This window comes from Rhamphochromis longiceps, linkage group LG3 (assembly GCF_057381845.1).
Source record: "Rhamphochromis longiceps isolate RC_006_pf linkage group LG3, R_longiceps_female_GT1.1, whole genome shotgun sequence".
Lineage (NCBI taxonomy): Eukaryota > Metazoa > Chordata > Actinopteri > Cichliformes > Cichlidae > Rhamphochromis > Rhamphochromis longiceps.
The window spans coordinates 66861227-66883520 of record NC_140559.1 but is presented as its reverse complement, the minus strand read 5'-3'; the positions used below and the strand labels follow the sequence as shown (position 1 = coordinate 66883520).

Genomic DNA, 22294 nt, shown 5'->3' with positions numbered 1-22294 from the left:
ACAAGACAAGCCAATGAATAATGATGTTCTGAGACCAGCAGTAGATAAAATCGATTTTATTTCTATATAAAAACTTCTGGCTTTACAATTCAAAGGGCAGAGGAACATTTATCAAAATAGGAAAATATTGAGAAATGTAACACGCAGCTCTGCTTTTAACACATCACATGGTACCTCACAGTAACAGCAGCATAACGCTTCAGCTGAGAACCCCAACAGCTCAGTGCTGGGCAGCAGATCAGTTAAACTCCAGCACACTTCACCCTGACGGACCACAGAGCAGGAGACTCACTCTTCAACAAAAGCCTAATGTGTTCTCCGTCTCATGTACAGTTATGGCCAAAGGTTAATTTCATACACTTTGCTGTCTTTAAACATGTTTCTATGATATTTCATGAATTTCAAAAATGTTTTCAAATAAAAACAAATAAAAAAAAAAATTGATTTTGCAGTGACGTGACTGCTAAAAGCTTTGGCCGTAGCTGTACTAGCAGTGAGGAAGGAAAAAAAAAAAGAAAACCACCACAAGCACAGCAAAGCCTTCAGGTCATTTTCAGCTTACAGTCAAGAGTCTAACTGGGATTGTGAGCAGATCCAGTTTTACACACTGTCCTCATTGTGGAAGCAGTCATGTTGAGTGGAGCATGTAGCTGGAGTATTACAGACACCATCGGCCTCACGTAGCTTGTCTGTGCAACCTAGTCTTCATCTTTCCCTCCAGTTTTACTGAGCTGCAGCAGGGATGCAAAATGAAACAGTAAGTCACTCTGTATGTTGACAATGTGCAAACAATGTTCATTTAACCATTGCCACTTACATGCTGGAGGGTGGTCAAGCAGCAGGGACCAAGGAAAGAGGACAAAGATTAAAAAAAAAAAGTTGTAACAACAGTGCTTAAAGGAACAAAGTGCACCATCTGGTGGTAAAACGCTAAAAGACACCTACCTTAATTACATCAACCCAGTTCCAGCCTCTGGGCAGCTCACCTTTGTGATCTGAAAGCAGGAATTCGAATATTATGAAACTTACCTATAAACCTCTTACTGCTGTCTAATGACAGTTATATTAATGAATATCAAGTATACATGGAAGTGATTCCCAAAGTTTCCCAAGGCTTTCCACTTTACATATTTTCTAATGTTATTGCTGTGAATATTCGATTTACATGTGGATTTTCTCTGTGATGACACATTTTGGTTGAACTTCTACAGCCCGTATATGGTCTGCATATCATTGCATTCAGCCGCAGCCTAGACCTATTGCAGCATAACTAGAGGACAATTCAGGGCCATCTAATCCAATTGTAATTATTTTGTCAAAAATGGAAGGTTTTATGCTTAGTCTTAAAAGTCGAGAGGGTGTCTGTGTCCCGAAACCAACGTGCAAGCTGGTTGGACAGAACAGGGTCCTGAAGCTAAAAGCGCTACCTCCCATACTACTTTTAAATACTCTAGGAACCACTAGTCCTAGCAGTCTGAGAGTTAAGTGCTCTGTAGGCTCATTATTCAAGAGCTTGTATGTGATGAGAAGGATGTTTTTAATTCGATTCTGGATTTAACAGGAAGCCAGTGAAGAGAAGCCAATATTGTAATTCTATCCAGAGTAAGCATCTGGTTTGATAGTATACTTCTAAAATTGTTAGGGCTGAGAACAATAACATCAGTTTATCTGAATTAAGAAGCAGAAAGTTAGCGACCATCCAGGTCTTTAAGTCATTCCTGCAGTTTAACTAATTGGTGTGTGTTATCTGGCTTCATGGACAGATAGAGCTGGGTGTCATCTGCATAGCAGTGAAAATGTATGCTATGTCTTCTAATGATGCTGCCTAAGGGAAGCATGTATAATGTAAACAGAATTGGTCCTAGCACTGAACCCTGTGGAACTCCATAATTGACCTCAGTATGTGAAGAGGACTCTCCATTAACATGTACAAATTGGAGTCTATTAGATATGATTCAAACCACTGCAGTTGAATACTTCTAAAATATTATGGTCAACAGTATTGAATGCTGCAGTGAGGCTTTCAGGGCTTTACTGTCAGAGGCCATAAGTTCATTTGTAACCTTCACTAAAGCCGTTTCTGTGCTGTGATGAGCTCTGAAACCTGACTGAAACTCTTCAAATAAGCCATCCCTCTGCACTGCAGATGATCTGTTAGCTGTATGACAACTACTCTTTCAGGAACTTTTGAGATAAAGGAAGGTTGGACCACGTTTTTGTGGTCAGCACCCTCTCAGTCCATGGTGAATGGACTGTGCACAGTGATGCTGGCGTTTCAGCAGCTTCCAGGCAGGCTTGAGCCTTAGTACTTCCTGAGTTGTTCCAACTCATTTCCTCTCAGCTAAAGGGGACGGTTTGGGTTGTCTTCCATTTTTTGGCAAAAGCGTATAACATGTATTAATGAACAATGGTTTAAACAGATGATCCTGAAATCTGCACTTGTTTAGAAATGGCTCCAATAGACCTTCTACAACTACAGTTTTCCTTCTTAGCTTTTGAATGAGTTCCTTGGACTTTCCCCATTGTTCTGACTACTGGTGAGTCCAGTGAGTGCTGCCAAACATAGTCATTAATGATCGTTGACAAGAAGTTGAAGGCATTCACCTATTAAAACGTTTAAGTGAGTGCAAGTATATATTTGAGCCTGTATTCATACTTTAGAGGAAATCCAAAATAAATTAAAACTTCTGCGTTTTATTTTTTAGTCATTAACGATATATATTGAAAGAAATAATTATTTGATACCCTGCTGAATATGTATGTTTGATAACTGATGAAATGAACAGCCTCCAGTTTTTAAATGGCAGTTTAAATAGAACACAGAACATCAGATGTGGCAAACCTGGTGACCAACTACAAGAAACACCTTACCGCTGTGTTTCTCACCAAGTACTCACTCGGGGGATCATGTTTTGCTTGGGGATCAAATACTCATTTCACTCAATGGCACACAAATCAATGTATAACATTAATGAGGCGTGTTTATCTGGATTTTTGGGTGATATGCTGTCACTTGAAATTCAAACTATAATAAAAATGAGAGGCTTTTCATTTATTTGTAACTGAGCAAACTCACAAATTCAGCAGGGGATTTAACCATTACTTCCACTACTTAATACAGTATAGTCATTCCACCCAGAAAAAAGAACTGTTTAAAGAAATCACACCCAAAATTACCACAGCATAAATACCCAAGTTAAGTGTGTGTAAACATCTGATCACAACTGTATATAAATACAATTATTACACTTGTAGATGCATTATGAAACGCTAACCAACGAGGGACATCATGACAGCTACGTTCATCTTTATATGCAGTCTAACGATTTTCCATCAAAATGTTTCCAACAGCCTTGCTGGTGGTGCTTTTACTTTATTGTGTTAATCTCAGAGCCATAATTGACTTGACTCTTTTAGCCTTGGAAAAAGAACAAAATCCATCATCAATAGGAATAGTTTTTGTGTCATAATAATCAGCCTCAATTTCAATCAGTTACTAGAGGAATATGGCAATGCAGATGGAATCTCAATAATTTAGATAATCTTCACCTGAAAAAAAAAGTTGCTCTATAAAAAAAATAAATAAATAAAAAACACCTGCTGTAAAGCCAGGACATCTTACTATTCATGATTGACTGAAGAAAATAAGAACAACCCTACGTTTCTCTTCCGCACTGTAGCCAGGCTGACAAAGAGTCAGAGATCCACTCAGCAATGAATTCCTTTAACCACAATTAGTAATGATCTCATAAATGTTTTCAAACAAATTTTTAACCATTATAGAAAAAATAATACATAAACTTCTCAGAGATGTAAAGGTATGTATGTACATTAAATACCATTGATATTTATTTAGACCTTTTCTCCAGTTGATCTTTCTGAGTTAACCAGTAATTGCATCCTCCAAATGATCAATCTTTTAGAGTCCACCCCAGATCACTCAAAGAAATTCCAGAAGGTTAATTACGGAGTTCCACAGGCGTCTGTGCTAGGACCAACTCTGACCAATTCAGAGTCAGAGCACAAAAGTTTACCATTATCCCCAAATTAAAACCAGCACTGTTTTAAAGAGCTTTTAGAAGAATATGGCAGAATTTTTATAACGTATCCAACAATACGAGCTACTGGACACAGTTTCATGTACCTGTTTTGTTTATCATCCTTCTTTTCTGGGCTTTAGTCAGCTGCTCTTTCTTTTCCTTCTTCTTTGCTGCTGTGGCAGGTTCACTCACCTCACTGTTTGATGTCAGCGTCTGCACAACAACAACAACATTATCATTTTGGGTTTATTCCCCTCAAACTTTGATGACTCAAGCCAATCAGTCAAACACTAAATTCTGAGCAAAAGCGTGCATCTTCCTGATGCACGTGCAATCATCCAGGTAAGTAAATCTCCAAAAGTTGATTCTGTTCATCTGTTCGTAGTGTTTTGTGGGAGAAACGTTTCATCACTCATCCAAGTGACTTCTTCAGTCTCAGCTGACTGCAGCTTTCAATCTTATAAACAGGACATTTGCATAATGACTGAAACCAGCCCACTGAAGGAAGAATGGGCTGGGAGGTCAGTTCCTTAATCTTAATTATGCAGATACTCATGACCACTGATCAACAACCACTGACCAAAACCCACTGATCAATAACCGTGAGTACCATTCACAGAGAGTTGGGGAATGGCTGCAATCACAGCATTGTAAGATGGTGACAGATGTACTCTTAGGCCCCCTTATAGACTGTGATAGACTGTCTGAAGCAGTTAGAAGAAGAGATGGCTATTGAGTGGACCTCATACCACAGGCTGTACCCAGGGGAGTCTACACAAAGTCTGTATGGTTTACCAAAGATACATAAACAGGATGCACCTTTAAGACCGATTGTCTGCATGATCAACTCTGTTACCTATAACATCTCCAAGTTTCTGGCTTCGATCCTCAAGCTGGTGGGCAGCTCTGAACACCATATCCAGAACACCCTGCATTTTGTTGAGAAGGTGAGAGATGTCATTATGGAGGCAGATGAAACCATGATCTCGTACGATGTTACATTTCTGTTCACTTGCATCCCAGTCATGGAAGTGTTGGAGGAGATTACAGGATGACCCCAACCTCAGCAACAGGACCAGCATCGAGAGCAGCATCGACCAAGTGTGTTTGAACTGTGTCTTCATTCCACCTATTTCACATACAAGGGTCAGTACTACAGGCAGAAACATGGGCTCCCCAGTTTCACCCATCGTGGCCAATTTGTACATGGAAGAAGTGGAAAAGAGGGCTTTGCCATCCTACCCTGGAACACCACCAAGCCATTGGTTCAGATATGTGGATGACACCTGGATGAAAATCAAATCTCAGGATGTACCACAATTCACATTAACTCAGTGGACCGACACATCAAATTCAGCAGGGAGGATATGAAAAGTGGCAGGTTAGCCTTCTTAGACTGTGAGATTTCCATCAGTAATGGAGGACATCTAAAAGCTGACGTGTACCGTAAACCTACATATACGGATCAGTATCTAAGGTTTGACTCTCATCATCCACTGAAGCATAAACTGGGTGTCGTCAGGACGCTACAACACAGAGCGAACACCATCCCCACTGACACAGCAGCCAGGGAGGCAGAAGAACAGCAAGAAGGCCCTGAGTAAATGTGGTTATCCCAGCTGGACTTTTGTCAAAGCTGGAAAGGCACCTAAAGAAAGCTCCAGCTGATCCAGGAGAGAAGGACAACCGCTGACTAAGTGACCTGTAGTGATTCGTACGTGTCAGGAGTATCGAAGCAGTTGAGATGCATTTTTTCTAAACACCGGGTCTCTGTGGCTTTTAAACCCCAAAACACACTGCGCCAAAAACTGGTCCACCCCAAGGATCGGGTCCCCCGACACAAACAGAGTAACATAGTGTACGCTGTTAAGTGCAGGAGGATTGCCAGGATTTATACATCGGGGAAACCAAACAACCTCTGGCTACAACACAGAAGAGCCACCTCGTCAGGCCAGGACTCTGCAGTCTATTTACACCTACAGGCCAGTGGACACTCTTTCAATCATGAGGATGTAACATCCTGGGCCCTATTTCAGGAAGCCGGTTTAGTGCAAACTCTGAGTAAGTATACCCCGAGTTAACGAAAACTCTGGGTTTTCAGTTTCACAAAGCGAGTTTAGATTAATTCTGAGTGAGTTACTATGACGACACACTCCGTGAAGCTAACCTGCCCCCTAGCAGGTTTACTTCAACTAACCCTGACCTTCTCCGCCTCTTTGTCGGAAACCTGACAAAGTGTCAGACATGGCGTGCCCCTTCCTTGAAGAGCCAGTAGATGTTGAAGCCCAAATTCTCCGCAGAGCTCTCCGCCGGGAGAGAGTGATTAGAGCGCGTTTGGACATTTTATCATTTCCTGATGATTTCCTGTGTGAACGTTACCGTCTTTCAGCACAATCTATAATTTATTTGAATAACATCCTCAGGCCTAATATTGCTCATGTGACACACCGCGAACATTCTCTCAGTTCTGTACATATTATTTGTATTGCACTTCGGTTTTTTGCAAACGGGAGCTTTCTGTATAATATTGGTGACCCTTCTTTCCCCCAGTCAAGTCTGTCCCGTATTCAGCAAGTGAAAATAAAATAAACAATAAAAGGTGAATCAAATGAACCATTACGGCAAGGCTGGGATGGTCAATTTGGTAAAGTAAATCCGTTGGGCATCTTTCTTTGCCTTTAGACAACAATTCTGATGGCAAAAGAGCCAAACGGGACAGGCAAAAAAAAGAAAAGAAAAAAAAAATAACGTGTTAAATGGGTGGAAATCCCTAGATCAATGTTTAAATTAACACTCACGCATTGACTCTGTCGGCTATGTTTTGCCATGCATGCTCCCTTTCTTTTGCAGCTGAGGCCGTGTTACTTTTTTCCCGCAAAATTTGCATGTTATCGGCATATGCTGCCATCAGAATTTCGGCTTCAAGCGCTGTAAAATACATTGACCGCGCCTTCTTTCCCTCCGTCTCCATGGTGACTCGCTTAATCTGTGCTCCACTAATCAGGGCTTTATGTATCCTCGCGCGCGCGCGCTTAACTTGGGGTTAAAGCAACTCTGCGTTGACTGAACTAATTGTTATCAGCCTTTGTGAAACCGAATATTCCGAGTTGGACAGTTCGGGGTTACTCAACCCTGAGTATCGTTTTTCACTCAGTTTTCTAAACCAGCTTCCTGAAATAGGGCCCTGGAGGCCATTTACGTGAAAAGGGAAAGACCATCTCTGAATCGAGGAGGGGGCCCAAGGGTACATCTGTCACCATCTTACAATGCTGTGATTGCAGCCATTCCCCAACTCTCTGTAAATGGTACTCATGGTTATTGATCAGTGGGCTTTGATCAGTGGTCATGAGTATTTGCATAATTAAGATTAAGGAACTGACCTCCCAGCCCATTCTTCCTTCAGTGGGCTGGTTTCAGTCATTATGCAAATGTCCTGTTTATAAGATTGAAAGCTGCAGTCAGCTGAGACTGAAGAAGTCACTTGGATGAGTGATGAAACTTTTCTCCCACAAAACGCTACGAACAGATGAACAGAATCAACTTTTGGAGATCTAAGCAAAAAACTACATGCAGTGCTAACAAAACCATAACAGGAGCTGGGATATTTTCCACCTTTTACCAGCTAATAATAATAATAATAATAATAATAATAATAATAATAATAATAATAATATTATTATTAACACTCAAGGTCACTGTACACATTAGAATAAAAAGCAAGATAAAAGCAAGCAGTTCACACAATCGTAAAAGCATAAGACATAAACTAATAAAAGAGCAGAGTGGGAGGTTATGTGGGATAAGCTATTTTGAACAAGTGAGTTTTGAGTTGGGACTTAAAGAGAGAGAAGGAAGAGATGTTTCTTAAATCAGGAGGTCGGGAATTCCAGAGTCGTGGAGCAGAGCAGCTGAAAGCCCTGCTCCCCATGGTGGCAAGACGGGGGGAGGGGACGGAGAGTGAAAGGGAAGAAGTAGATCTGAGACAACGAGATGGGGCGGTGATCTTAACCAGATCAGAGAGATATGGAGGGGAGAGATGATGAATAGCCTTAAATGTGTGCAAGAGTATTTTGAAATTGATGCCATATTTGACCGGGAGCCAGTGAAGCTGCTGCAAGACAGGAGTGATGTGGTGGATAGAAGGGGTCCTGGTGATGATACAGGCAGCAGAGTTCTGGACGCGTTGGAGCTTGTGGATGGATTTTTGAGTAAGACCAAAAAGAAGTGAATTACAATAATCAATCCAGGAAGTAACAAGGCTATGGACAAGAATGGCAGTGACATGTGGGGGTGAGAAAAGGACGGAGACGATTAATGTTGCGCAATTGAAAATAATCAGACAGAGTAACATTATTAGTGTGTGAATTGAAAGAGTACTGTCGAGGATGACACCAAAACTTTTCACAGAGGAAGAAACGCTGTTCTTTATTATGGTAATATTGGGAAATAATAATGTACTGACCACAGCCGTTACTATAGACTTGTGGTTCTCCATGAGCGTCTCCTGGTTCTCCTTTGCCCACTCAAACAGAGTGTACATCATTGCAGCACCCAGGTTAGCCTCCACCTGCTCCTCCAACTTTGCCAGGATCAGCTGCTTCGTCTCTGCTGAGCTGTTTTCAAAGCAAGATGATGGAAAGAAAAGAAAATCCTCAAGTACTGTCCATCAGCCACAGTCTCACCCTGCACTCTTCAATACTGTAAATACAGTACTGTGCAAAAGTCTTGGTTTGTTGTTATAAACAGCCATTTTTGATATTCTTTTAAGCAAAAGTTCTGTGTTTTGTGAGTCTTTCAAAGTTTCTCTTTGGCCATCGGCTTCTTTTTAAATTACTTTCAGGTCAGGTCCTCATACCGGACCTTTTTCCAGAGGAAAGAGCTTTTTTAAGCCTTTTAACCCTGACCTATGAACCATTCAAGCAGTTAAAGTCAAGCAATGAAACTAGTGTTGTGACCACACATGACAAATAGCAAAGAAACCAACTTTAAATAGTATCTTCCGACACGTTGTTACCAGCAGCCTGTTGCAAAAAACATTAGATCTGTATGTTCAGTTTCAAATGACATATCATTATTGTAAATAGTTTCATAGATTCAGCTAATTTCTTTAGCCGAATCTCTGAAAAATGCCAAAGATAGCAGTTTGACAGCAAACAAAAGTAGTTTTTCCATCAACAGCTAATTCTAAAAGAGCTGTTAGTCCAAAATCTTGGTTTAACAAATTCAAACTGAGGACAAAGAAATAAAACTGAAAACACAGAGAAATGACAAAAATCCCCCTCAGAATTCAGGGTGCGTTGAAGAACAAAGTGCTCACACCAAGCTGGTTAGAAAGAACTACATGAAAATAGTTTTCTCTTTCAAAAGAGTGAAAAAGGCCAATTTTGGAGGCTTGATGCAGGAGTGAATCATTTGAATCAAATATCCTTGGTCAAGATACTAACTCCAAGTTAGATGAGTATGTGTGTGTAAATATTAGAAAGCACTCAACCATAGAAAAAAAAGTGCATGAATGAGGACTATAGGTTCTACATAAGAAACAGTCCATTTACCATTTCTTCAAAGACTTGAATTTAACACAAACTAAGGGATCAGTATACTTGGAACTTACATCCTGTTGTTGAAAAAAGCTTCAAGTGAGATCTGTGGAGCAGTTTCAGGGTACGTCTCAGGCCATGTGATGTCCAGAATGAATGCTTTGCTGTCCTCGAGTTCTCCTACCTTTTGTGTAATATTCAAAAAGACGAGAAGGTTACTGACACTGAATTCAGCCTTTAAGTTTGTTAACGTTTTAAAGTAGCTACGAGCATGATGGCTCAAATTTCTTGTTTTAATTCTATGACCATAGTTCTGAAACTGGATGCTAGAGGACTGCAGAAGACAATCTTTTTTGCACAGCCTTGGACAGTACGGTGGACATACTCACCCTAAATTGGAAAGAAACTGGACTGATTTCCTTGAAACATTCATCCCCCTCATAGATGGAGCGAAGAGCTTCGAGCTCCATCTGGGATCACATAAACAAGTGAAGTAACAGGAATATCATCAGGACTGAAGTACATCAAGAACACATCAGACAGCACGCTACCAGACAACCCTGAGAAATACAGTCATTAGCTTAGCAAAGGACAGAGGTCTGTCACAAGGCCTTATACACTCGTATGTGCTAAATTCATTGCTTTTACGATCTTTGTATCTAAGCCGAAACAAGTCACCATCACAAGGAGCCGGAGAAGCAACAACACAGTAGCGGTGGAAAACTGCTGTGTGCCGGCTAACACACGGGCTGAATCCCTGTTTGTCGCTGCAGGTACAAGATTAACCTTGTAGACTTCTGAATGGAAGGTGTCGTGAGCGACATCTGAACCGGGATGAGCTGGGAAAGTGTCGCTGAGCTTTTGTACCCGAAATAATAACAGTCTGTTAACTTGGCTGCTGTCTGGAAGCGAAGACCACCCTGATCAATGCTAACAGTCACGCTACCGTCAACTAGCTAGCAGTTAGACGCTAACAGCATTCTTGCGTTCTTTCATACCTCTTGATCCTCGTTGGCTGTCATACTTTTCTTTTCCTGCACTGCACACTCTGTACTGAGCTTCAGACGTGGACACGGCACACTCCTAAAAGCCCATTCCTGCCATTCAAACTTTATCACTTCTCTAGCTCACACTAAAACACCAAGATCTGAACACGCGCATGCGTAGTAGACGTACCCCTGACCTTTAAATTAATTGTCAAACATCGTTTTTGTCATTTAAAGACAAAATGCCGCAAAAAATGTTGCTGGAAAGGCCCACGTGACTTTTTAGATCGATCGATTGTTTTTAGATCGTCAATAAATAAATAAAAAACTTTAAGCAGAAACAAGAGCAGGAGCTCTAAACACACGGGGGCAGTAGTCATTAACCAGAGTAAAATGTATTTTGATCCGAAAAAGAAATAATAAAGTTTAAAAAAAGAGTTAAATGTTTTTTTTTTATGTTGTGATAAATTACATATACAAATATCTGATTACAGTAAACACGTCAACAAAAGTTATCATGACAGACTTTTAGCCACTACGTTGCTTACTAATATGCTCACTTTATAGTTTTATTACTAAATGGTATAGTTTTTCAAAACAAGCTATAGCCAGCGCTTTTGCATAGTATTTTATTATAAGTAGCTGACATTAGACAAAAAAAAGTATGAAATGATTTACAAAGACAAATGGTTTACATATTCAGATTACAGAGGAATCTGAATGGGCTTTGTTAATATTTTGATTGGTTTTAAGACCACATTTATTCAATTCAGTTTTATTTATGTAGTACCAAATCACAACAACAGTCGCCTTAAGGTACTTAACACTGTAAGTTAAAGACCCTACAATTATAACAGAAACCCCAAGATTCAGACGACCACCTGTGAGCAAGCACTTTGGTGACAATGAGAAGGAAAAACAGCTATCTACTGTGACTGGTTTGAGGTGAGGGGGGCGAGCGAAAACAAAGACATAGTGTGGAAGTGCTTTGTCAAAAAGGAAAGTTTTAAACCTAATCTTAAAATTAGTGTCTATCTCCCGAATCCGATCTAAGAGCTGGTTCCACAGAAGAGAGGCCTGAAAGCTAAAGGCTCTGCCTCCCATACTACTTTTAAATATCCTAGGAACCACAGGTAAGCCAGAAGTCTAAGAGCAAAGTGCTTTATTGGAGTCATACGGCACTATAAGGTCTTTAAAATACGTTTGCAGTCCCCTCAGAAGCATTTCAGAACATTAGGTCAAATGAGAGAAAGAAGCCATTATTGGTTGAATATAGTTAACACAAGAGCCAGCACCTCCAGGTCTGCTGAGCAGAGAGAACGTTCTTGGAAGAATTCACAGAGGAAGACTGTTTTCTCTTATTGTAACCATCTACACTGACCAAGGATTCCCATTTTTCTATAAGTATTTAAACATACAAAAGCAGTGTTTTTTTTGTTTGTCAGTGTTTTTAATTTATGGTTTTATTATTCTTCGTGCAGTTGCAATTAGCCTTGTGTGATCCGTTTACTTTTCTTTTTTTGTTTTGTTTTAACAAATGTATAAAAATAAAGTTCATAAATATAAGAAAAACAAAGTGTCCAAATTATCCATAGTGGATCAAGGCATTAAATTATTAAAAAGTATCATGTACATGGATGTTTTTTGTTCAGAAAACTGCAGGCTCTAAAACAGTTAGCTGCAGTCAGTCTTCCCAAAACAGTATCCTAGCCTAGTGGTATACAAAGTTTTATATGAGAATGTGCATCTATCTTATTGGTTAAAACTGATAGGGAGAAATTATAGTTTACACTTAATTTTCCCTTCGCTGGTGCCCCAAGCTGGTCCCAAGCTCCCCACTGGGGAGCTGTACCTACAGTGGCTTGCAAAAGTATTCGGCCTCCTTGAACTTTCCCACATTTTGTCACATTACAGCCACAAACATGAATCAATTTTATTGGAATTCCACGTGAAAGACCAACACAAAGTGGTGTACACGTGAGAAGTGGAACGAAAATCATACATGATTCCAAACATTTTTTACAAATAAATAACTGAAAAGTTGGGTGTGCGTAATTATTCAGCCCCCTGAATCAATACTTTGTAGAACCACCTTTTGCTGCAATTACAGCTGCCAGTCTTTTAGGGTATGTCTCTACCAGCTCTGCACATCTAGAGACTGAAATCCTTGCCCATTCTTCTTTGCAAAACAGCTCCAGCTCAGTCAGATAAGATGGACAGTGTTCGTGAACAGCAGTTTTCAGATCTTGCCACAGATTCTCGAATGGATTTAGATCTGGACTTTGACTGGGCCATTCTAACACATGGACTTTAATAGTGCCAACCTCAAACGCGCAGCGCCGAACTTTTATCAACACATCACCTGCCCCACCAGAGGTGAAAGGACACTGGACCACTGCTACACTACGGTCAAGGATGGCTACAAGGCACAATCTCGCCCTCCGTTTGGCAAATCTGATCACGCCGCCATCTTCCTCATGCCAAAATACAAACAAAGGCTGAAACAGGAAGTTCCGGTTCAGAGGAAGGTGGCGCGCTGGACGGATCAATCGGTGGCTGCGTTACAGGACGCACTCGACGACGCAGACTGGGGCATGTTCAGAAACAGCTCCGATGATGATGTCAACGTGTTTACGGAAGCGGTTGTGGGATTCATCGGGAAACTAGCGGATGATACTGTGGAGACAAAGACTATCACAACGTTTCCCAACCAGAAGCCGTGGGTGGATAAAACCATCCGCGATGCTCTGAGATCCCGCACCGTTGCCTACAACACGGGACTCACGACGGGGGACATGGACCCGTACAAAGCCGCGTCATATAACGTGCGGAGGGCGGTGAAAGAGGCGAAGCAGCTCTACGGGAGGAAACTAGAGTCACAACTCCAACAGAGTGACTCTAGGAGCCTGTGGCGGGGACTAAGGACAATAACGGACTATAAAGCACCAAACAACCGGTATGACGAACGCGGCCGTGACTCTGGCAGACGAGCTGAACACTTTCTATGCTCGCTTCGAGGCTGCAGCTAAGGACTCCGACAATGCTAGTGCTAGCGGCGCTAACGGCTGCAGACAGGAAGATACTGCCAGCACCAGAAACGTGCTCGTCATCTCCGAGCATGAAGTAAGGAGAGAGAGAGTGAACACCAGGAAAGGAGCAGGACCAGACGGCATCCCAGGTCGTATCCTCAGAGACTGCGCATACCAGCTAGCTCCTGTGTTCACTGAGATATTCAACATCTCTTTATCTCAGTCGGTGATCCCCACATGCTTCAAAGAGTCCATCATTGTTCCTGTCCCGAAGAAACCCCACCCTGCTTCTCTCAATGACTACCGCCCTGTAGCCCTCACCTCAGTAGTGATGAAGTGTTTTGAACGCCTGGTCAGAGACTTCATCATTTCTTCACTACCAGACACACTGGACCCACTACAGTTCGCTTACCGTCCAAATCGTTCCACAGACGATGCCATCTCTCATCTCCTCCACACATCACTCACTCACTTGGACACTAGAAGGGGGAATTATGTTAAAATGCTCTTCATAGACTACAGCTCTGCATTTAACATCACTCACTCACTTGGACACTAGAGTCCAGTGGTTGGACTCATCTCAAGGGGGGATGAGTCGGACTACAGAGAGGAGGTCAACAGACTGACTGAGAGGTGTTCAGTTAACAACCTCCAACTGAACACCACGAAAACTAAAGAACTTATCTTGGACTTCAGGAAGGGCAGAGCACTTTACATTCACGGGAACTGTGTGGAGAGGGTACACTCCATGAGGTTTCTGGGCGTGCAGATCTCTGATGACCTCTCCTGGACTGCAAATACCACGGCGGTGGTTAAAAAGGCCCAGCAGCGTCTCCACTTTCTGACAGTGCTCAGGAGGAACAACCTGGAGGAGAGGCTGCTGGTGACATTTTACAGAGCCACCATAGAGAGCATCCTAACGTACGGCATAACATCATGGTATGCAGGGTGCTCAGCTGCGGACAGGAAAGTACTGCAGAGGGTCATCAACACAGCCCAGAAGATCACTGGCTGCTCTCTGCCCAGCCTGGAGGTCACTGCAAACTCTCGGTACCTCAGCAGAGCTGGCAATATCATTGTAGTGGCAACCTTCGGTCCTTCTTTGCCGCTTCTGCAGAACGTAAAGTTTCTGACTCGTGCTCTTGTTAAGTCTCTTGGATGCCTTCCGGTAGCAAAAAATGAGGCGAAGGAAAAAAGGGGCAAAACATTTATTTTCCTTACAAATCGAAAGGTACAAAACAAATGCCTCTGGTGGGAGCTCCGTTTATATTCCCTTTGTGTGGCTACAAAAAATAACATTAAAACGGCGACGGTCAGAAAACTGTTGCTCCACGTCCTGCTTGCTTACCTAACCTTTTTCCCCTACCCCTCCGCATGCGGGCCAAATACACACCCCCTTTACGACATCTACCAACACTTTACAACAACAACAGACTAACAAAGCAGGATTAATTTATGGAGCACAGCATATTACATTATAACCTAAAATGATCAAGATTATAATAAAAACTTAAAGATCATGACAAATACTTAAATATGGCATGATGTAACTGAGTAAAATATTGGCCTGGACTTGGCTCCAACATCCTGGCCCCTAATTGTTCTTGTGAGCCACAAAACAATTACTCTTATACATACACTTATATATTGTTCAGAACAACAAATCAAACCTTCCAGATAACGAACAGGCAAATATACAAAGTACTTGAACTGCTCATATGGCACATTAATGTCCTTATTCCAACAGAAACTTTGTTTTTTCTTGTTACAGCAGGAACTCTTCTTAAGCTGGAACATGTCTTCGCGGATGTGTGTATGTGTGTATGTTGAGGAGATTAGGGAATGGAGTCAGAGGTTCAAGCACATGACTCGCCGTAGGAGACCAGCCTTTACCGCTGTCTCTTGAGTAATATGTAGAAGGGGCGCTACATATCACACTCTAGCAGTACACAAAGCTTCGCCACAGGTCGTAGGAGAATGTTTTTGCTGGTTTTCACCTTGGCTTGACGAACCCGACCCTTGGCATCCTCAAACGTCTGAATCACTCGACCCATTAGCCATGAATTTCTTGGAGCGGAATCATCCACGATGAGAACAATATCACCTTGACTGATATTTCTTTGTGGCTGGGCCCACTTTTGTCGCCTTTGCAAGTCTGGCAGATACTCCTTGATCCACCGTGTCCAAAACAAATCCGCCAAGTACTGGACTTGACGCCATCTACGCCTCGAGTACAAGTCGCTCCTGCTGAATACTCCAGGAGGTAGCGGAGTTTTGGCTTTTATCAAAAGCAAATGGTTTGGCGTCAAGGCCTCCAGGTCATTCGGATCGGTAGAGACTCTTGAGATAGGGCGGCTATTGATAATCGCCTCTACCTCACACAGCAGTGTGTGCAGACCCTCCTCATCAAGGATCTGCTGCTCCACAACGGAGCTGAGCACTTTGCGTATGGACCGTATCTGCCGCTCCCAAACTCCTCCAAAATGCGAGGCAGCTGGGGGGTTGAATATCCATGTGATGCCTTTAACCAACAAGGCTTCTTGAATCTTTGCATTATCCAAAGCACGCACTGCTTCCCGCAGCTCCCTCTCTGCACTTACAAAGTTTGTTCCATTGTCAGAACGCATCAACTGAACCTGTCCCCTCCTAGCAATGAACCTCCGCAAGGCATGAATACAAGAGTCCGTGTCCAACAAATTTGCCAACTCAATATGCACAGCCCTCACTGTCAAGCAGGTAAAAACCACGCCATACCTTTTGATCATGGTCCTACCCCTTTTGATTTCGAAGGGACCAAAGTAGTCCACACCGACACTTGTGAACGGTGGCTCATCGGGCGTGAGCCTTTCAGTAGGAAGATCTGCCATGATCTGACTTACCGCTTTCCCATGATGCCGTCTGCAGGCGACGCACCGGGACAAAATCTTCCGGACAGCAGCATGAGATCTTAGTATCCAGTACTTCTGCCGTACCTTTGATAGGACATGATTCCTGCCACAATGCCCAAGATCCTCGTGAGTAGATCTGAGAATGAGAGTGGCTATATGCTGATGGCAAGATGGGAAGGTTAGCCTTGAAGTGTGTCATTTGCTTCTCCTGCTCCAACCTTCCATCATAGAGATTCTCTTTTAAATCCTTCCTCTTTTGAGCAAGAAGCTTCAGCACACCTTTTAATCTCAAGACCCATGCAACGGCTCTTTTAACCCGACGCCAGCTTGAGTAATGATGAATGAGCTGAGAGGTGGCGTCTGCAGCTTCTTCAACCACAAGAGCATATACTGATGCTTCTTTGACTTCTGAGTCATTACAGATTGGCTGGCATACACTGTCTGGCATTACTGGCCACTCCATTTCTGGTTTCAAAATGAAATCTGGACCCGTGATCCATGTCTTCGCCTTGAGAAAGGCACCAACACTGAGCCCTCTGGAAGCAAAGTCTGCAGGATTGGCCGAAGTGTTCACATATCTCCACTGAGAGACAGCTGATCTATCCTTGATGGCAGCAACTCGATTGGCAACAAACGTACGAAACCTCGCTGTTTCATTCTTGAGGTACTTAATCACCGACGTGCTGTCCGTCCAAAAGACAGACTCCTCCAACTCCAACTCCAGTTCGGCTGTTACCATCCTGTCCATCTTTGCTGCCACCACTGCAGCAGTAAGCTCGAGTCGTGGTATGGTCACTGCCTTCAATGGTGTAACCCTGGCTTTACCAATAATGAAAGCACTATGTGGCTGGTTCAGATTGTTTTTTGAAACCAGATATGTGGCTATGCCATACCCCCTTTCACTAGCATCGGCAAAGTGATGAAGTCGAGCTGAAGAGATCTTGCCAAGGTTGACTGGTCTCACACATCTGTCTACCTCAAACCTAGCTAAGTGGTGCAAACTGCCGACCCACTGTTGCCACTGCAGAGACAGAGCTTCTGGCATGAAATCATCCCATGCATGCTTTGTTCTGCTTAGCTCTTGCAGGATGTGCTTCACTGGCAAGATCAGAGGGGATAAAATCCCAAGTGGGTCATATATGGTGCTTACCATCGAAAGCAGTCCTCTCCTTGTGAGTGGTTTGCTCTCAACCAGAACTCTAAATTTCAGCGTGTCAGACTCCACGCACCACTGAACCCCTAAAGCTCTTTCAATAGGGAGGCAGTCCCTTTCAAGATCGAGCTCCTTGACTTCTTTGGCCCTGTCATCCTCAGGTATAGACGCAAGCACCGCTCTGCTGTTGGAAATCCACTTAGTGAGCTTGAAACCTCCTGCAGCGCACAAAGCCCTGAGGTCCCGAATCAGTGAGATTGCCTGCTCTTCAGTGCTGACAGACTTCAGGCAATCATCCACATAAAAGTTCCTTAGAACAGTGTTCGTTGCAATATGGTTGAACCTCGCCTGATTGTCCTCAGCACACCTTTGCAGCGCGTAGCATGCACAGCTTGGTGAAGAAGTTGCACCGAACAAGTGAACTACCATCCTGTATTCCTTGAGGCCTTTACCAAGATCTCCCTGTGGCCACCACAAGAATCTCAACAGATCAGCATCTTCATCGGGAACCCTGACTTGATGAAACATGCCTTCAATATCAGACATGAAGGCAACTGGTTCCTGCCTGAACCTCATCAAAACACCTATGAGGGAATTGGTTAAGTCTGGCCCCTGCAACAGCTGTGAGTTCAGTGACATGCCTTGATACGTGGATGCACAGTCAAATACCACTCTCAACTTGTGCTTGGTTGGGTGGTAGACCCCATGATGCGGGAGATACCATATTCTGCTACCACTTTTACAAGTTTCTGCCACAGGAACTTCTTCGGCATAGCCCCTTTCCAGTGTCTCTGTCATAAACTTTGTGTACTCCTGATGAAACTCACTGTCTCTTAACAGCCTCCGTTTCAGGCCTTCTGCTCTTTGTACCGCCACAACATGGTTGTTTGGAAATGCAGCCCCCTTGTTCTTTAAAGGAAGGCCAATGGTGTAGTGACCATGAATCTGCTTCACTGACAGTGACACAGACTCCATAAATTGTCTTTCTCTGGCTGACATTTCCATTTTCTCAGATAACTCATGCTCAGGGAAGTCATACTTCATTTGCTGCTGCGAGAGCTCCTCTAGCTTTGTCACCGATATCCTGTTCACCATCACCGGTGGCCACTCAACAGCTCCTTGAGCAATACCCTCTTCTCTTAGCAGAGGTCCATTAATCGTCCAGCCTAGTGCAGTTTTTACAGCATATGGGCCGTTGCCCTCACTGTTGATAACCTTCCAGGGCTCAAGCGCCTTTGGTACATTCGTGCCTATTAACATACCAATTTTTCCATCAATCTGCTTGAGCTGAACCTCCTTCAAATAAGGCCATCTGTCCACATCGCTTTGTTGTGGAATGTTCTCCTTTGTTACTGGAATCTCTGCCTGTGTGAAAACCTGGGGAATCTTCAAAAAGTTGTCCTCATCCAAACCACTGACCTCGAGACCCTTAACGACATGAGTACTGATTGTCGCTTCCTTTCCCATAGTGCGGAGCAGAATGTTGGACTTTTTTCCTGTGACCTGTAAATCCTTCATCAGCTCATCTGTACAAAAGGTTCCAGTGCTTCCTGGGTCTAAGAACGCGTATGATTCATGCGTACAACCGCATGTTTCACTGCCTGCTGCTGGAGAAAAACTTGCTGCTGGTTCTCTGATACTTTTACTGTCACTATCAGGAGAAGAGTACTGCTCCTTATGCAGAATGGTGGGATGTTTCTGAGAACAAGTCTCACACATGTGTCTTTGCTGGCAGCCTTTGCTCAGATGCCCCTGTGACAGGCAACCAAAACACAAGCTCTTTGATTTGAGGAAATCAAGCCTTTCTCTGTGAGGCTTTTGCTTGAGGAGTCTGCAGGTACTGAGGTTATGCCCTCCCTTATGACAGAAAAGACACTGTCTTCCACCTGTAGAGCCTATATTTTCCCTTTCCCTCTTTGTCTGCTCTGCACTGTTTAATACAGGTGCTGTATTAGTAGCAAAGATGCTTTCCCTTTCCTTGAATTTCAGAGCATTCTCTCTGCACACCTTTGCTTTGCCCTTGTCTCTAGACAAAGTGGTGTCCTGAATGTTACCAAACAATGGGTGAGAAGCGATCTTTGCCTGCTTCTCTACAAAACTGACCAGATCAGCAAATCTAGCTCTCATTGCTGTATGTTCTTGAATGTCACAGGCGAAACCCCTCCACCTTTCCCTTAATTTAAAAGGAAGCTTGGAGATGACTGTTCTCATATTAGTAGGGCTATCCATCTCCTCAATGTACTCCATGCTGTCTACTGTGTTACAGCAAGTAGTGAGGAACATAGCAAACTCCATCAGTGCATCACCATCCTCTGGCTTGATTACAGGCCATTTTAGAGCTCTTTCAATGTAGGCTGAGGCAATAGTATATTCATCCCCAAAATGCTTGCGCAGAAGCCTCTTAGCTTCAGCGTAGCCCCTGTCAGGATACATGTGCGAACAGCTACGAACAAGAACCTTGGGTCTCCCTTGGGTGAACTGCTCCAGGAAGCGCAACCTATCTCTATTGCTGTCTGTCCTTTCCTCAATCCCATGCTCGAACGCTTTCATAAAAAACCCAAACTCCAGTGGATCCCCACTGAATACTGGAACATCCAAAGGGGGGAGAGTGGATGCTTTCTGTTGTTTTACTAGGAGCTCTGTAATCTCGTTTTGTCGCTTCATGACATCCAACAAGTCTTTAACATCAGCCATCCTGCCTTGACTAGTAATAGACTGGCTATTATCCTTCTTATTCAATGGATGAGGAAGCCTGCTACTCCTTTCTGAGCCCTGCATTACCTCCGACTCACATTCTCGACCGACATCTCCATGTTCTGGCTGAACCAAAACTGGCCCCAATACTTTGGCCCGGAGCTCTTTGGCAGGTAGCCATTTTGTTGACCAAGTCAGCAGAAGTGTTATGGGCTGGCTCCTTCACAGTCAGCACCTCAAGCTTTGCGTTAGCTGCAGCAATAGCTGTTTGCAACTCCCATTCCTCCCTTTTTGCCTTAAGAACAGCTTCTTGTCTGTCAATCTCCATCTTTTGCTTTAATGCCTCAGCACGTGTTATCAGAGCAGCCCTCTCTGCCTCAATCTTTAGCCTGGCAGAATATGTGGTCGAAGACACAACAGAAGAGGTTCGACTGCTTCGATGTGCTTTACTGCGTCTGGACGAAATTGCTGAAGCACTGTCTGCAGGCTCAACTTCAGCATCAACCATTCTTGCTTCATCTGCTTGCATTTCCACTCCTTTTAACCATCTCTCAACTTTCTCCACAAAACTTCTCAAATAGCTAGCCTTTGGCTCATACCACTGTGTCTGATCATGAAGAAGTTCCGACTCAGTCAAGTGATTTTTAACTGCATCGTTGTTTTCACAAAACTCAATATATATTTTTGAGAAGTCAGTGGCTAATTTAACAGACACTTCCTCAAAATTGCCGTCATCTTCCATAAGCTCCTCAATCTCTTTTATCTTTCTAGTAAGATAACCCAACTTGGTTTTCCTTGTCACTTTAAAATGCTGAAGCTTTTCCTCTTGTGCTTTAAAGGTTGGCTTGGAAACTCTTTTTTCCTGCTGCTCCATAGTAATTGCGCTGCCATAAACCTTTCAATGCAATTAATCCTTTACACAGGCCATGTACCACTTAACCATACAGGAATTTTCACAAACCGTAAAGCAGGCACAGCCTCTTACTTTTCAGATGCGGGGTTTTCTTACTGCCGAAAGGATCCGGAAAACACGGGAAGGCTTAAGCGCATCCTCTTTCACGTCCCGTTTTCCGTTTTCCCTTGCCGCGCCGCGGGCCGATTAACTCTGTGCGCCGGTGACGCGTGCGTAATCCTCTCACTTTCGGAGCAGTTTTCTGACTATTGTAGTGGCAACCTTCGGTCCTTCTTTGCCGCTTCTGCAGAACGTAAAGTTTCTGACTCGTGCTCTTGTTAAGTCTCTTGGATGCCTTCCGGTAGCAAAAAACGAGGCGAAGGAAAAAAGGGGCAAAACATTTATTTTCCTTACAAATCGAAAGGTACAAAACAAATGCCTCTGGTGGGAGCTCCGTTTATATTCCCTTTGTGTGGCTACAAAAAATAACATTAAAACGGCGACGGTCAGAAAACTGTTGCTCCACGTCCTGCTTGCTTACCTAACCTTTTTCCCCTACCCCTCCGCATGCGGGCCAAATACACACCCCCTTTACGACATCTACCAACACTTTACAACAACAACAGACTAACAAAGCAGGATTAATTTATGGAGCACAGCATATTACATTATAACCTAAAATGATCAAGATTATAATAAAAACTTAAAGATCATGACAAATACTTAAATATGGCATGATGTAACTGAGTAAAATATTGGCCTGGACTTGGCTCCAACAATCATCAAGGACAACTCTCACCCCAGCAATCAACTGTTTGAACTATTACCGTCAGGCCGACGGTACAGGTCACATAAAACCAGGACAAACAGATTCAGGGATAGCTTCTTTCCCAGAGCTATCACCGTAGTAAATAAGCACAAAAATAATTGAACCTATTCCATACCGTCACTGTCACTATATTATGCTGCTATTCATACTGTGATTATATTAATGCTGCTATCCTGTATATATTGTACATACTATTGTTTGAGTACTTACGATTGTTTTTTTGTACTTTTTATATTTTACATTTAT

The 22294-nt window shown here is 43.0% G+C and overlaps 1 protein-coding gene across 2 annotated transcripts; it reads right to left on the bottom strand.

The window, feature by feature from the left end:
• Window positions 1-40: 40 nt before the first annotated feature.
• Window positions 41-21768, bottom strand: rwdd4 (RWD domain containing 4). 2 transcript variants are annotated; one of them, XM_085400730.1, is made up of 7 exons: window positions 21313-21768; window positions 9967-10047; window positions 9652-9761; window positions 8503-8653; window positions 4145-4253; window positions 818-995; window positions 41-731 (listed from the first exon to the last, which is right to left on the bottom strand). In XM_085400730.1, exons 2-6 carry the CDS (start codon window positions 10045-10047, stop codon window positions 931-933), a joined length of 516 nt encoding a protein of 171 aa, XP_085256856.1. In that variant the 5' UTR covers window positions 21313-21768; the 3' UTR covers window positions 41-731; window positions 818-930. The 2 variants fall into 2 exon arrangements, with proteins under 2 accessions (XP_085256856.1, XP_085256855.1); XM_085400729.1 differs by lacking the exon at window positions 21313-21768 and adding an exon at window positions 10576-10757.
• Between the last annotated feature and the right edge of the window lie 526 nt (window positions 21769-22294).